Genomic DNA, 16,431 nt, shown 5'->3' with positions numbered 1-16,431 from the left:
TACTGTCAGGAAGTTCCTAATGTTGAAGTGGAATCTCTTTTCCGATAGTTTGAATCCATTACTCTGGGTCCTATTCTCTGGAGCTGCAGAAAACAAACTTGCCCTATCTTCAGTATGATATTGCTTCAAATATTTAAACAGGGGCATCATTTCATCTCTTGATCTTCTCTTCTCCAGGCTAAATATATCTAGCTCCCTACGTTGCTTCTCATAGGACATGGTTTCCATAGCTTTCACCATTTTGGTTGCCCGCCTCTGGACATGCTCCAACTAGTTTTGGAATGGCGGTGCCCAAAACTAGAACAATATTTGCAAACTTTACTAAAAGTGTTGTAAGCATTTCTCACTAACACATATATAGTGCTTTGAACACTTATTTGAAAAGGCATAGTTTTTTGGATTTGTGTTGATTCAAGATATATTATTTTTGTTGTTATTGCTATTGAATGCATCAGAGCAGACCATTGTTATTGTTGTTTTAATTATTAAGAGAACGGAAGGAGAGAGAAGAAGCTGAACGGGAAGGAAGGAGCATTTCAGATGAAGTGGATCCTGAGCTAGTAACTGGCAACCCATTCCAACCTATATCCACTGTAATTGCTGAGGTATTTGAGCTCTGTAGTGTATGAAAGCTATGTGTGCTAAACCACATATTTGAGACTATTTTATATTCAATGTTATTTCTGAAAAAGAAAGAATGTTGATAAAAAATCCTGGTTCTTCTCCACTTCCCCTGGATACAAAGTCTATGATCAGCATATCATCAGCTTTCCCTGCCACTTTTAATTGCCTGTATTGGTGCTGTTTTATTGTAAACATTCTGGGGTATCTGTATGGGCTGGAGAAGGTGGTCTGGAAGCCTTAAAATAAACAGATTGTAAGATATATAATATTTAAGTACTGTATATACTCATGTATACAGTAAGTCTAGAATTTAGGTTAAAAATTGACTAAAAAAAACCTGAGTTGACTTATCCACAGGTCTATGTAAGTACTGTATTTTAACTCGTGTTATATATAAATATGGTGAAAGGCAAGAGGTTAGTCTTCCCTGGAAGCACTGCCCCCCCCCCCCCACTATCTCATCCATCCAGCCTTTAGGATGAGCACAAATAGTTATGCCTGCTTTAATTTTGTAAGTTCTTTGGCATTGTTTTCCTTTGCTTTGTCCTTTACATCTTTCATTACATGCCTCTAAGCTTTACCCTCGACTTATCCATGGGTCATCAAAATTTGCCCTCAACTTATATATGAGCTTGACATATAGTTGAGTATAAGCGGTAAGTGGCTTACTATATGATTCTTAAGCTATTTTTATTTAGAACAGGCTTTGCATCTTCATACTTTCTAGTTCAACTTCTTTAATGCTCATATATTTGGTGGGGGAGGGGGTACAATGTGAATGTATTCCCAGCACAGAAAATGATATATTACATATTCTGTGTACATTATATGCAGTGAGTTTGGATGGAATCACCCAGTAATCTCTGTTTATATGTAGATATCTAAGATGGGGCCGCTGAAAATATTTGTACAGCTTAACGTCTGAATTTAAAAACAGTTAAAATGTAAAGCTGTGTGTAACAGGTTTTTTTTCTTAGCAGAGAAACTAAAATACTGTTTAAAAGATTAAATGATCCATATCTGAGGTTTTATTCATTTTCTATCACTGATTTATCATAGTGGGGAGGCTGGATCCAAATCCCAGGTTTGTGTAGAGTCTGTGTGTGTGTGCGCATCTCATACCCCCCCCCCAACATATTTGTGTGTTACTTGTGTTGAATGAGCTCAGTATATGACATAAAGGCATTAAAATGATTATAATGATTTGTTAAAAATTGTAAAATGTTTAATATGTCAAATGTATTTCATAAATCCTTGTATAATATCCTCTCTAATAATTCCCACATATACAAACCCAGGTCTGTTCTGTTGCTTTGGTAAAACTGCATTTTTATGTGCTCTGACAGAATGAAAAGAAAATTGAAAAAGAAAAGAAAAGGCAGCGGGAAGAGAATGAAAAGGAAGCCCTCGCTTTAAAACCAAAAACAGATCAGGACCAAATGGATAGTCAAAGCCTCATTAGCCAACAGTCAAATGACTGCAGATTGGTAGAAAAATATAAATCTGCACTCACACAACGGTTAGAACATGAAGATGAGAATGACCAACAAGTGTCAGAAAGTCTTGACTCTGGTGATAATGCCACCTTAAATCCAGGAACAGGTGGGTTGTAGTTGATGACCAGAACTTAGGGATCTGTAAGTACCAGCTTGACTTACCAACCATCTTCAAAATGCTCTTGCATTTACTTCTTCTGCTGTGTGTTTGTTTGCTGCTGCTTTTAATTTGTTGCTAATGTATTTTAAATACTATTTTTCATGTTTTTAATATTCTGTAAGCTATTTTGAAATAGCAAGATAGTGTGGGGTAGTGGTTTGAGTATCGGTCTATTTCTCCAGGACACCAGGGTTCAAATCCCTGCTTGGCCATGGAAACCCACTGGTTGGCCTTGGGCAAATTACACTTTAGAGGAAGGCAGTGTCAAACCCCTCTGAACAAAACTTGCCAAGAGAACCCCATGACAGGTTCATCTAAGTCAGAAATTACTTGAAGGAGGCATCAGCAAGAACAAAGCTACTTTGAGCATCTCCATATTTATTTTATTTTATTTTTTTGGAGAAGAAAAAAAAAGGGGGGGGGTAAAAATCTTAATATAAACATACACAAAATATACAAATTCATAAATGAAATAATAAAATGACTATTCCTGTTTATGTTTTCTGTAGAGAACAGTAAAAAGAAAGCAAAGAAACTGAAATTGAAAAGGAGTCACCGAGTAGAGCCGGTCAGTGCAGAAGAGACCATATCCCCACAGCCTACACCAGTAACACCTCTTGCACCAGGTGAGTAAAACATTATTGTAAATGCTAGCATAGTCATTTCTAACAACTGTAGGAAAACATGTTCTTAAGGTTGTACAAAAATATATTTGACATGACTTAATTCATAACATAAATATTTAAATATAAACTTGCTGTTTCTGAATTGTCTTGTAAACAGGGAAATACGTATATTTCTGCTAGTATAGATTGTGTTCAAAACTTTTAAGTGTACTCAGAAAGATGTGTTGTATATGATATTTATTCCCTAGAGGCACTAAAGAAGGTGAATGTACTAGAATTAGCAATTTCTGTTATAAATGAATTATTCTCTACAATCTTTGATCCCTTTAAAATTTGAACTAAAACCCATAAAAGACTTACCTCCTCACTCAGTTACCACTGAATCTTTAGATTTAAATAATATTTTATTCATTGATGAGATATCTTTAAAATTTTAAGCTAGTCTTGCTTGACTTCTTTTAAGTAGCTATCTTACGGCAGTTGACTCACAGGCTGTACAAAGTGGGGGCTTGGAGTGGGGACATGGCTTCTGCATGACTCAAGCTCCGACTCTTCTCCAAGCCAGTGTGACGCTGCGTACCCTACTACATAGCAGGCAGTGTCACAGCGCTCCTCTGGCACTGCATACAGATGATGCAGTGTCAGAGGAGTGCAGAAAAGTCACAGCGCCAGCAGCTATGGCGTCCTTTCTGCAGCGAAGAAAGGAGCTGCTTTTTGCGGCTCCTCTTTGTGCCATGGAAAGGCTAGATTGGGGCCACAGTGTGCAGTTACCGTGGCCCCAATCTGGCTAAGAAAGAGGTGGCTGCAGGCCACCCCTTAGGAACAGTATGTACAGCCCTTCAGTTTATAAGGTTTACTCAGAAAGACTGCAGTTCCTGAGTGTTTGGATCAGAGCTGTGACCAAAGTAGGTCAACATGTCAGGGATGTAGATTATGTTCAAAGAGAAAATACAGTGAATGCCCAGTTATCTATTAATTGCTGCTTTTGCTAACAATTCAGGTTTAGTAGTTAACTCTTGTCCTTCATAATCATTGTTTTACAGATCTTGATCCCCTTCAGATCTTAAATTATATGAAGTATCAACCTATCACAATTTATAGGTACACTTATTTCAGGAGTCAAACCTATTTCTGAATGGAGGGAGTTCAACAAGTATTCCTTTTAAAAAGTCAGTGAAGGGAAAACAGCTTTTATGTAGATTTTTAAATGAAAATTAATGTTTCAAGCCAATTAAATACAAAAACAGTGAGCCTGCAAGAGCAGTACTCCATGTAATAATGAGGAAATACCTGCTGAGCAGAATTGGCCATCTCATAATATTTGTGTAGAAGCTCATTTCTCATCCTGATCATTTGTAACTTGCTTTTTGGCCAATAAATATACTGAAGTGATATTGATCAGTTTTCAAAACATTCCACTAATGGTACTGTCGTCTGCATGTTTAATGAAAGATACTGTATGGTTAACTTATATCAAGTAGTCTTACTACCAACTAAGTGTGTCTAGAGACATATGCTATGTCCAGGGGGCTTTTTACATCTCATTTCAGCTGATTTAGTATCAAAAAGCAACAGAAGGAACATGTGAGAAAGCTCTAATAACATAGGGAACCATGCTAAGAGACCACAACTCTTTTTTTTCTTTATCAAAGTAATAGAACCTTTGTTGTTGTTGTTGTTGTTGTTGTATGCCTTCAAGTTGTTCCCAATTTAGAGTAACCCTGAGCCAAGGTTTTCTTGGAAAGATTTCTTCAGAGGGGGGTTGCCTTTGCCTTCCTTTGAGGCTGAGAGTGTGACTTGCCCAAGGTCACCTAGCGGGTTTCCATGGCTGAGTAGGGATTTGAACTCTCGTCTTCAGAGGTATAATCCAACGTTCAAATCAGTGCACCTGGCTGGGCCTCATCTTGGTGGCATGTAATAAAATTAATTACTGGTTGATAAGTATATGTTGGAAAGAAACAGCTGGCATCCTATTTATGAATTACAAAGGTATAAATCTGACTCATACCACTGCAATTCGTGGTCATTGTGTAGCAGGAACATAGAGTGTCCCCAAATCTAATTACCGTAGTGCACCCTCCCCACCCCAAACATAGCCGTTTCTATGTTGCTTATAGACTGCTGAAGATGAATAGGGCACTTGTAGTTCTTTTCCTGTTGCTGGATATACTGTGACAGGCATCTACAGGGGAAGTCCCTGCAGATACCTGTTGCCACATGTCAAGCTACTGCCGTGTTGAGGGTTACACTGGTTAAAAGATTTTGTGGGATAGAATCAGGAGACATAGCTTCATCTCCCAATGCAGGATCTCAGCCAAATGGTATGCCATTGTTGAAAACAGAACTTTGAAGGGGCAGCAGGACACCACCCCTTTCCTAGTCAGATTGGGGCCATGACAACCTCATGCCATGGCCCCAATCCGGCCTTTTGAGGGCTCAGAAAGGAGCCACAAAAAAAACGGCTCGTTTTTGCACCCTCGAAAGGGCGGCATAGCTGCGTTGCTGCAGCTCCACACCGTGTGGAGCAGCGCACAGCATCAGGGCGCCCTGGGGGGCCGAGTCAGGCATGCTTTGTGAGGATACTAAACCCCTACTCTGCCCCCATGCCAGCCTTAATGGGCAGTGTGTACAGGGCCTTAGTAACCCTATAAACTGATATAGAGTAACTGCTTTTCTTAACAGATTTTTCAGTTCAGTTTCTTATATTTTGTGAATTTCTCCCATAAGCCTGGATATTTTCATCCGTGGTTGACGCTGTGGTGTTGGTATTTGATACATATATTTTTTTCCTGTAGTTGGATGGGAAACTCCCAAAGTTCACAGAATTCGAAAACTTGAACCTCTTGGTGAAATGCGTCATAATGGTAATTTCAGAGGCAATCACAGTTTTCTGTTTGTCCTCAGAAATCTATTCCATTTTGCATGTTGGCTTCTTTCTTTCATTGCAGCTAATCTTGCACTGCTTTAATGGCATTTTTTATGTTTCTAAAAAGATACATGCTTTTTCTTTGTCTTTTAAAGCAATGTGCATTCTCTGTCTTGTTTGTTGCCTTATTCTATTTGCTTCAATATTGATAATTGCTCATTGGTATGCCCCTGTATCATCATTTATAATTTAAACAGCTCCATGGTGGTAACAGATCCCATTCCATATATTACTTTATAAAAGGCTTAGTTTGGTCAGTTCAGTAGTAAACTAGAGGTTTCATACTGTCAGCTTTCCGTAAATATTGATAAAACCCTAAAGGTAAATCAGCTGCTAAATTCTACAAAGTGAAATGTAGATAAAAAATCTAAATGTCTTAGGAAGATTAGAGAAACCTTTGTGTTGCTTGGCCCATAACTAGATATTTTGAAATATGTACAATTAATGGTTAAGTGCAGTAATGAGTCTATATATCAACTGAACCACACTTTTTTAAAAAAACAAACCTCTAAATCTAGTATAGTACAGTGGGCCCTTGGTATCTGCAGGGTTTCCATTCCAGACCCCCCGCAGATACCAAAATCTGTGAATGCTCAACTCCCATAGAACTCAATGGTGGCATGGCCTCACCCCCTCCCCGATACCAACCTTGCTATTCTCACTGTGGCAGGCAGCAAGGGAATACCTCTTCTTCCTCCTTTTCCCTGCCTCCTCCCCCCTCCTCCCCCTCTTCTTCCCCTGTCTCCGCTGCTGTGGCTCTTTCCCCTCCTCCTCCTTCTCTTTCCCAGCTACTTCTCCTTCCTTCTCCTCCTCTTTCCCCCTCTGTTGCCCTGCTGCTGCTCACTCTCCTTTTCTTCTTCTTCCTCCCCCTCTCTTCCTCCTCTCCCCACTTCCTCCACACCTGCAGAGGTACCTGATGGTGGAACAGCCCCAGCCCCAGCCCCATCCACACAAGGAGAAAGGAGCCTTTGTCAAGAACAGGCACAGTGGGGGGAGGTGCCTGGATCCTGAAGGAGCTGCCTGCCTTCCTCATCCCTATGCTTCTGCTGGCTTCATGAAGCCTCCCCGCGCCTGCTGCTCCTCAGTTCCAGGAGGTCACTCACAGCCCAGCCCACCCCGCCTCCTCTGCCTTCCTCCTGCTCCTCTTGCCCCCTCTGTCGTGCTGGCGTCGCTCGTCCTCCTTTTCCTTCCTCCTTCTCCTTTTCTCAGCTCTTCCTCCTCTTTTTCCTTCCTCCTCCTCTCTGCTCTTCCTCCTTCTTCTCCCTCCTCCTTTTCTTGCCTACATTCTCCACTTTCTCCTCCTCATCTTACCCCTCTCTATTGCCCTGCCACCACTTATCCTCCTTTTCTTCCTCCTCTTCCTCCTGAGCACTTCCTCATTCTCCTTCTCCCTCCTTCTCCTCCTCCTCTGCCAACGCTACTCCCCCCGTGGGCTTGCCATCCGCGTATGTTCAAATCTGCAGATGGCAACCCTGCGTATACGGAGGGCGGACTGTACATGCAAATAATTTTGTTTTAAAGTGTAGGAGGCTCCTGATACAGTGTTATCCACAGTGATTCTCCTTATTCACAAATAGCTAGTAGGAGGAAAGACCTTTGCAAGGCATATACATGCTTTTGTACTGCAGCATGGAAAAATTGCTTTAACAAGCTTTCTAAGTGGGGAAGCTCATAGGTCAGTGGGTGGAGCACATACTTTGCCTGTATGAAATCTCATGTTGAATTTCTAGCTAAAGGATCTGAGAAGGATATTATTATTATTATTATTATTATTATTATTCTATTTATTTTTATCCTACCTTCCTCCCAGTACAGGGACTCAAGGCAGCTATGAGATGAGAAAATCCCACATTTGAGCTGCCATCTGAATATAAAATGCTGGGCTAGATGGATGCAAAACATGAAAGCAGCTTCCTTCACATAAATGTTGACCATGTTAAAATAATAAGAACAATTTTTCAGAGAATACTGTATATACTCATGTATAAGTCTAGAAATTTAGGTTAAAAGATTGACCCCAAAAACCTGAGTCGACTTATTCATGGGCCAATGTAAGTATTGTACTTTAAATCACACACACACACACACACACACCCCCATACCCTGGTGAAAGGCAAGAGTTTAATCTGCCCTGGAAGCTCTAGCCCCCTTCTACTCTCTCGTCCATCCAGCCTTTAGTACGGGCACAAATAGTTATCCCTGCTGGAATTTTGTATAATTCCTTCATTATATGAGCCTAAGTTTTACCCTCAACTTATCCACAGGTCATATCAAAATCCATAATTTTGGGCCCAAAACCTGCCCTCAACTTATACATGAGGTCGATTTATAGTCGAGTATATACAGTAATTGTGATGGTAAACACGAATATATATTGTAACAAAGCACTATTAGATAAATGTGTATAATAAAACCGATCTTTCTTTTTAAGGAGTTTAGAAAGAAGAAAGCAAAAGAAAAGGCAGAACAAAAGAGGTAGGGAGGAAAGGGGAGGGCTTGTGTTGCACAATTACATTCCTCCTTTTTCATAACAAGGCACCCTGATGTGTGGCTTGAGGATGAGGATGGGATTCAGAAGATACTGTACCTGCCTTTGGGGAGAATGTCTATTATTCCTTACTTTCCCCTATAAAAAATAAGATAGTGCAAAAATATTCCTGATTGTCCATTGTAGCTCAGGCTAATGAATCCACTGAACTATGAATGAATATTACCTATTACTACTTGGATTTTCCATATTGACTCAAGGAATATAGTTAATGATGTTTATCAATTTACCATGAGTTCCTTGAATTCTGGTCTGCATTTTGTTGGAAAATGACAGACCAGGAGGCTGAAATACTTCATAACTCTGTACTTCTTTTATGAAAAGATTTGGGCTTTATATAGCAATGTAATTGTATTAGTTAGTTAAAATATTAAATGGGTTAAATGGGTTCATGTATATATTTTATAAATTATATAGCAAATGATTAAGGAAATCCTTAGCATCCTGGAATAGATTTAATTTATTAGCTTTTCTCACTACAATGGTTTTATGTCATGTCCGTTATATTTACAGACAAGAGTTGTCTTATAAAAATACTTTTAGCTATCCTGAAATCATTTTCACAAATTAAAGCAAAATTTGGAGTATTGGTGTATATATGGCTTGAGATCTGTTTTCAGTGCTGCTGACAATTAGAAAGATCTTAAAAGCAGCTTGCATTGGCTCTTCCTGTGCTCTGCTTTCTGCTGAGCACGCAAGCATTTTTTTCTTTTTGAAACTTCATAATGCTGCATGTATTAAGCTTGTGAGTATATGTATGCTCCTCTTTTTCCAAGTGTTTGTTTGAAGATGGATGTTTTGCTTCTCCTAACAGTAGTATGGAGTGTATGCATGCATGTGTGTGTGTGTGTGTGTCATTTTCCTCTTCCAAGATCCTGTTTATGTTATGAAGCACATTGCATTGTCTTGAAAAGTTGTCCAAATAATTGATTCTGTAGAGTACAAACATCTTCAGTGCTAGCACCACATGACTATCAAGGATATCATGGGATATGGTTTGCTGCTGTTCTGTAATAATGGGGGGGGGGGGGAATTAAGAGGAGAGGATAAATGTGGCTCCTGAAATGTTTTCTCAATCTATTGCTTCAATATGAGTTTCATTCTTCTGTCCATGAAGTAGAAGACGATAATGGTGGCAGATACAGGTTGAAGTATATATATGTGTGTAACTTGATCAAAACAACATGGCACTCCATCCATTTGGATTTAGGCAAATTTAGATTTTTGTCCTCTCCTTCATATTGCAATTGCTCACACTTACTTATTATCTATTGTATCTGTTATGATTTTCTGCTGAGACCTTCTACCATAAGTCTAGAAATTTTAGTCAAAAAATTGACCTGAAAACCCTGAGTCGACTTATCCATGGGTCAATGTAAATACTGCACTAATTTTTATCAAAAAATGAACTATCCCCTGGTGAAAGGCAAGAGTGAAATCTGTCCTGGAAGCACTGACCCTCCTCTGCTTTCTCATCCATTCAGGCTTTAGTGTGAGCACAAACAGTTATGCCTGCTGGAATCTTGTAAATTCTTTGACATTGTTTTCCTTGCTCCATCCTTTAGATCCATTGTGATTCATTGTTGCATGCCCCTAAGTTTTACCCTCGACTTATCCATGGGCCATATCAAAATCCATAATTCTGGCCCCAAAACTGGCCCTTGACTTATACATGAGGTCGACTTATAGTCAAGTATGTATGGGTAAATCTAGGCACACCATTCTTCTTGTATTAGCTGTTGCAGTGCAGTTGGGGTAGAGTATCTGTAGTTGATTCAGGTGTAAATCATTTGACTTATTAAGGAATTCCCATTACAAAACAGTAATATCATTGGAAGAAGTTGCAGAAAATTTCACCCTAAATCTGGCAAAAGTACAACTTTGTGGTATTACACATTTTGCCCTGAGATTCTCATTAAAATATTATTACATGTAGCCTACAAATATTTCCACATTTAAATCAGCAGCCGGTTCTGCGCTATTGTTGCTGTTCCTCAAATAGCTACTAAATGTCATGTATGTTAACACTATTTCTTTTCTGATGTGCATACTAAGATTTCTATGGGAAGCCACTGCCTCCGCTGACTATACGGCAAAGACCAAACAGTGAAACCCATGATGTCATTTCTTAACTAGAAATCGTGAGAAGCCTAAAATGAAGACCTGCATTAAACACTGTTTTCTTACTTGAGGAGACAACTGATATTCTTAAAGATTGCTGATCAAGGACATGTAGGATTTTCTTGGGATCTCTGATGAGAATCGCTTCCATGAACTTATTGTTTCCTAATTGCTTCTTGACTGCTCTGCAGGGTTTATGTGGAACAAGAAAACTTGTGTAAGCAGACTCTCACTTGGTTTCCTTAACTGAAATGAAACTTTGAATCCTGAAAACACTTTCAAGACCAAATAGAACTTGACTGTGCTCACCTAAGGACTCTTTTCCAGTTTGTCTTAGTATGTTTCTATATTCAGTATATTTTGTTTTCACATATGCATGTTCAGATGGGGAAAACAGTATAAACATGTACATTTTAACTATTTTTTATATTTTTCTAGTACCTTGTTTGTTTTTAACAGGACAATTGTTAACTATTTTGGAATACTGATGCTCACAGCTATATTCATAAGCAGGACATACATGTAAAGGTCATGTTTTTGCAACAGCAATACAGTTTGCAATTTGACTTGTTGCCTAGCTATTAATGTTGTTTTGTGGTCTTTGCCCTGATCCACTGGCGAGACGTGTGTGCACAAATGGTTGCAGTAGTTGTTTCCCAAGCAGGAAAAAAAATCTTTCCAAGAGCTAGCCCTGCATGATGAACCACAAGGTAGAAGCTCTGGAACACTGTTGTCAGAGAATGATGAGGGAGGGCTGAATATAAGCCCTTCCCTGTAGGTTATTGGTGATATCCATGAACTCTATGGTTCTTGTGCACAGGCCCAATTCCTAGAATCAGCTTTTCAGCTTCGTGGAATGACACATAACCATTTGTATTTTCCCTTTTTAGTTGGAACATTTTGATTTTGTGTGATAAATGGGATAATGTCCCAAATTATGATGATTTTCCTCATGGAATACTTTCAATTATTTTATTACATAGCAAAATAAATTTCTGTTCCATGAACAAAAACTGCAAGGAACTAAAAAATGGAATGCAGTTTAAACATAATTTATTACGTTTTCAGCAGGTTTCTGTGTAAGCCTTTTCCATAACATTAAAATTTGCTTTGCATACACAGGACTGTTGTATAATTGGAGGCTTTCCTGTAAATGCAAACAGCAGGCAGCTGTGAATATGCTTGCCAAGTGTGGATACAAAGCAGCCCTAGCATTTAAGCCAAAAAGAAAGCCTCTGCTTATACGGGAGCAAGAAGTGCGCCTTAGAGCCCTTTGGAAATGGTCACATTTGAGCAAAGTATTGTTAGAACTCCCTTGGTCTTCTGTGCTGTATATTTATGTGTGTTTCAATTTCATATGACGATAATAACTTCTACACTGTGAATAAAATTGACACAATTGAAGTCTCACCTTTGACTATGAAGTTTTGCCATTTTGTTCTGTAATATTAAGGAAATATTAATGTGAAATACACATCCAAGTCAAAACCTGACTTGTTTGCTTTTCAGCAGGTTGTACCATTTACTGAAACATTTTGGAAGCCATATGATTTTTAGTTCTGGAAGACTGCATGCTATAATCCAAAAGGCAGGCAATGCTAGGACCATTAAATATTAGTGCACATTTTAAAGACAATTCCCAGATAAGACAATATTAAGACTGTACACAGAAGAATTCAGTTTTTTTCAGAATCATGAGACATGTTTCCACCCCCCACCAATAGAGTGTGTGTTTGTGTGTGTGTGTGTGTGTGTTTGTGTGTGTATTTATGTATATTTGTTGCAGCAACAGGCTGGTAGAGGTATTTAATAATTCTTTTTCATTTAGTTAAGTTTTATAATGGATTTTTATTTGCTAAATATCACATCTAAATATTTTCATTTATGATGACATACAGAAATGTGTGGATTATTCCATCTTAAAGAAAAAGCTGTATCTGTATCCAAAAGACTTCTACAGCTTCTATCACCATTGGCTGTCCTAGTGGGAGTTGAAATCCCACTTCTAAAGCATTACAAGGTGTTCACCCAATCTAATGCTAAGAGTCTGTTTGAAATTGGAGCTCAGGTCTTATCTAAGGTAGCTCTGGCCAAAGAAAGGAATACCTGTGGTCTTCCAGATGTTTTAGACTGCATCTACAATTTTTCCTTAGTATTGGTCATGCTGACTAGAACCTCTGAGAACTGACGTCCAAATTATCTAGAGAATTTTACTGGATTCGCAGGATCAGAGGAAGTGCCAGTTAATCCATATTGACAAAGCTATTTTTCAGATGGGCAGTGCTTGCTTTCTGGTCCACATTGGCTTTCCTCCCTGCACAATTGTTGTCAAAGAGTCCAGCTAGCCACACAGAGCCAAAACTTGGCATCAAGTCACTACCGGCCATTCCTCAGCACTATACTGACTGGTATGGTAGCACTACCCCTAAAAGAGGAAAATCCTGATCTTTGTGAATACAGAGCTGGCATCTTAAAGAATCAGATCTTGCTATCTTTGACCATATGATAAAGCAAAATTGACATAAACTATGATGGACAGCTGGTTGGGAGGGAATTTTTGTCTTATCAGGAGCCAAGCACAAGCCTGCCTCAGTCACATACTATGAGCAAACTGGACCCTTTCTAAGATGACCCAAGGTAGAAGCCACAACCAATGCAGATGTGTGCAGTTATTTTCCTCTTCTCATTTTGTTCCTTAATAAAAATATGATTTTTGGAATAATGTCTGAAGGGCCAAAGTTTACTTATCCTTAGTAAAAAGCATATTCTCTACCAAATCCAGTAACTTTTCACACAGGCCATCTACTGCTGCATTTAACCCAGCCTTCCATTTTAGTTTTTGTGACACAGGTCTAATCTGCACTGCAGAAATAATACAATTTAACATCACTTTAACTGCCATGGTGCAATGCTTAACTTGTGATTTACAGCCACACTCCATGCATCTAATGAAGTGGGTTGGAGTCTAGAGAAAGCATTAAGAAAAAACAGTGCTTCCTTTCTTCAGACTGACACAGAAATCACACAGGGCAAAAGGCAGCTAATAAAAGAGAGCAAAACAACACAAGGAAGTTTCTAGAATAGATATTCAATTATTGTGCATATTTTTTAAAAAGGACATTTTAATTTTATTCATTAAAATATTTGTATCAAGCCCTATTTTCATAGGATCTCAGGGGACATACAAATAAAACCAAAACAGTTTGAAACAATTTGCCAGTGGAGTGGCACAGCAAACAGGATCCTCTTCCATGTCCTCCCACAATATATTACTCCCACTGGTGGGCCCTCAGCAGACTAGTCAGGCCAAGCTCAAAATTTAGTTTTGGCAAGATGTTAACAATGGAGCAGTCGTGACCCCTTAATAAGAAAGGGATAGCACTGACTACATTTGCTACCATGTTTTCTTTGGAACAAGCGTGGGCAAGCCCCAACAGAAGTCACTGGATTGTTAACTCCTGTCATTCCTCAGCCCTGGAGATACTAGCTAGTACTGGTGGGAATTGTAGTCCATGGCTTTCCATGGGGCAAATGGGGATTCGAACCCTGGTCTCAAGTCAGCCCAATCCTCAAACCACACCACGCTGGCTCTCTTCAATACATGAGCAAAGGTCCTAAAGTTAATGCATTTCTATGCCTACTTTTAACAAAAACAAGCCTAAGTATAATACTTAAAACAACAATGCAAATATCCAAAGATATAGCCATAAAAGTCTGGAAAATCAGCAAGCAAAAGTGATTTTGTAGCACCTTTCAGATTAACCAAAAGAAAAGCTAGTAGTGTGAGCTTTCTTAGACTTGAGCCCACTTCCTCAGATGCCATGTTTTGGAGTGGAAAATCCAGAGACAGACCTATATAAGCCAGTTGCCTGTGAAAATGTCAGTTGAAATTCCAGGCCTTGTGGGTATGGAGATGAGGTGGCAAGTACAGCTTGGAAGACAAAGACAGGAGGATGGATGTTGCCTACAGCCAGAGAGTAGATAACCGTATGAATGAGTATTGGAATGTAGTGTGGAAGCAGAGTTTAATACATTTAATACAAACATTAAGTGCATACAACTGGACAATAAATCCTCAGTTCATTTAGGGGTCAAATGTGGGGATGAATAAAAAGAAATGTTTGTGTTAGTACCTGTTTGTGTCATTTTAAAACCCTTTGCCTGATGAAGAAGCCAGTGGAGCTTGGAAAGCTTGCAACATGGATAATGTGCATTTTGGTTTGCCCAACAGAGGTATCACTTGTGGATTTTGGATGATACTGTACAGTGAGCCCTCCTTTTTTACTGGAGTTAAGTGAAAGTGAGGAAACCATAAATAAATAAAATACTATATTTTTAGCTGAGAGAATACCTCTAGGAAGTCTAGTTCTCCATGTAACTATCATCAACATCTGCCAGAGGTTGACCATAGAATTGCACTGGAGGACCTACAAATACCCAGAGAAGTCTTCTCAAGGGGAATCGCTAAGTCCTCTAGTGCAGCTTTTGATGAAAGGTAACCAGAGAGTTACGCTGGAGGACCTAGAGATTGCTAGAGGTAACATAATTATCAAATCCGCAAAAGTGAAAACCACAAATGTGGACGACTGACTGTACTCTGTATGTCCTTATAGCGGATCTTCGAAAGGCTGCATTGCTATGGAGCTGGGAGGAGAGTCAGGGTTTCCTCTCTTCTCTTTCTGCCTCTCCCCACTGGTGGGATTGAGGAGACCCAGACAGCCCATTGACTTTTCCAGTAGGCCAGAGAAAGATTGTTCTCTCCTTGAAATGCTAGCTTTTGGATTGCAATATCGAGAAGGTTTTGTTATTTGAAAAGTGTGTGTGATGTGCCTTGGAGGCTGCATGTGCACTGCAGATTAGGTGCTGCAACAAGCTACACTTCCCATAATCCCATAGCATTGACCCAAGGGAGTTAAAGTGGCATCAAACTGGATTAATTCTGCAGTGCAGATGCAGCTCCAGTTGTTTCTGACTAATGCCGACCCTAAGGCAAACCTATCACTGGGTTTTCTTTACAAGATTTGTTCAGAGGAGCCTTGCCATTGCCTTCCCCTGAAGCTGAGAGAATGTGACTTTTCCAAGGTCACCCCTGCAGTCTGCATGGTTGAATCAAGGTTTGAACCCTGATTTCCAGAATCATACTCCAAGCCTCAAACCATGCTGGCTCTTCAAGTGCATTCACCTGTGGAAATAACAGCTTGACCCAGCTTTCCCTGCCACCAAAGTTCCATCCTATGGAATTCTGGGATTTGTAGTTTGCTAAGGGTGGCACTACCACTCTTGGACAAATGATGATTTTTATTTCCCTTTTCTCGAGGCAGGGTGCAGCATACTAAAATACAAAACACAAAAACACAAGCCCACATTTAAAATACAGCAGTATAAAATCATTAAAATCTACTCATAAGAGTTCATACTCGGATTAAATTGTTGTTATTATTTTCTTCTTACCTGCCTCTCCCCACAGTTTGAGGCGGGAAACAGCAGGCAATTAACAAACATCAATTAAAACATCAATTTAAAAGGAAAATGAAGATGTGCACATACTAAAACAACGCACATCTTACGCTCATCATAAAATAATATACAACATGCAGTATAATAATCGTAGTAGGAAGAGGAGGAGGATTTAGTCAGGGCCCCCATGCACTGCCAAACTCTGCTCCTCCAGATGCTTTGGACTTCAAGTCCCAGAATCCCTGGCCATTTACCAAGCTGCCTGGGGCTCCGAAACGCTTGTGAGGCCCAAAGTTTGGGGTCTCCCCGGTCTTCCAAGGTCTTGAGCTACAGTGGTTCTCAACCTTTGCGCCTGCAGATCTTGTTTTGGACTTCAATTCCCAGAAGTCCCAGTTTCTTCGTTGTTCAGGAATTCTGGGAGTTGACGTCTCAAAAAATAATCTATAGAGGCCCAATGGTTGAGAACCACTTTA

General features: G+C 39.5%; 1 protein-coding gene and 1 long non-coding RNA gene across 2 annotated transcripts in view; one reads left to right on the top strand and one right to left on the bottom strand.

Moving 5' to 3' along the window:
• Nucleotides 1-11,911, top strand: part of LOC121917183 (ADP-ribosylation factor-like protein 13B) — a 63,762-nt gene extending 51,851 nt beyond the window's left edge. The window contains exons 7-11 of the mRNA XM_042442905.1: nt 491-605; nt 1,971-2,226; nt 2,790-2,906; nt 5,702-5,770; nt 10,436-11,911. Coding sequence (XP_042298839.1) covers nt 491-605; nt 1,971-2,226; nt 2,790-2,906; nt 5,702-5,770; nt 10,436-10,512 — 634 coding nt within the window. The 3' untranslated portion in view covers nt 10,513-11,911. The remainder of the gene's footprint in view (nt 1-490; nt 606-1,970; nt 2,227-2,789; nt 2,907-5,701; nt 5,771-10,435) is intronic.
• Nucleotides 11,912-13,605: 1,694 nt separating this feature from the next.
• On the bottom strand, nt 13,606-16,352 carry LOC121917182. Its single transcript, XR_006100980.1, has 3 exons — nt 16,213-16,352; nt 15,684-15,833; nt 13,606-14,465 (listed from the first exon to the last, which is right to left on the bottom strand). It is a non-coding gene; the product is annotated as an uncharacterized LOC121917182 (long non-coding RNA).
• Between the last annotated feature and the right edge of the window lie 79 nt (nt 16,353-16,431).

The sequence above is a fragment of the Sceloporus undulatus genome, unplaced genomic scaffold, assembly GCF_019175285.1.
Source record: "Sceloporus undulatus isolate JIND9_A2432 ecotype Alabama unplaced genomic scaffold, SceUnd_v1.1 scaffold_12, whole genome shotgun sequence".
NCBI classification, from domain to species: Eukaryota; Metazoa; Chordata; class Lepidosauria; order Squamata; family Phrynosomatidae; genus Sceloporus; species Sceloporus undulatus.
This window is presented reverse-complemented; position numbering and strand designations above follow the sequence as displayed.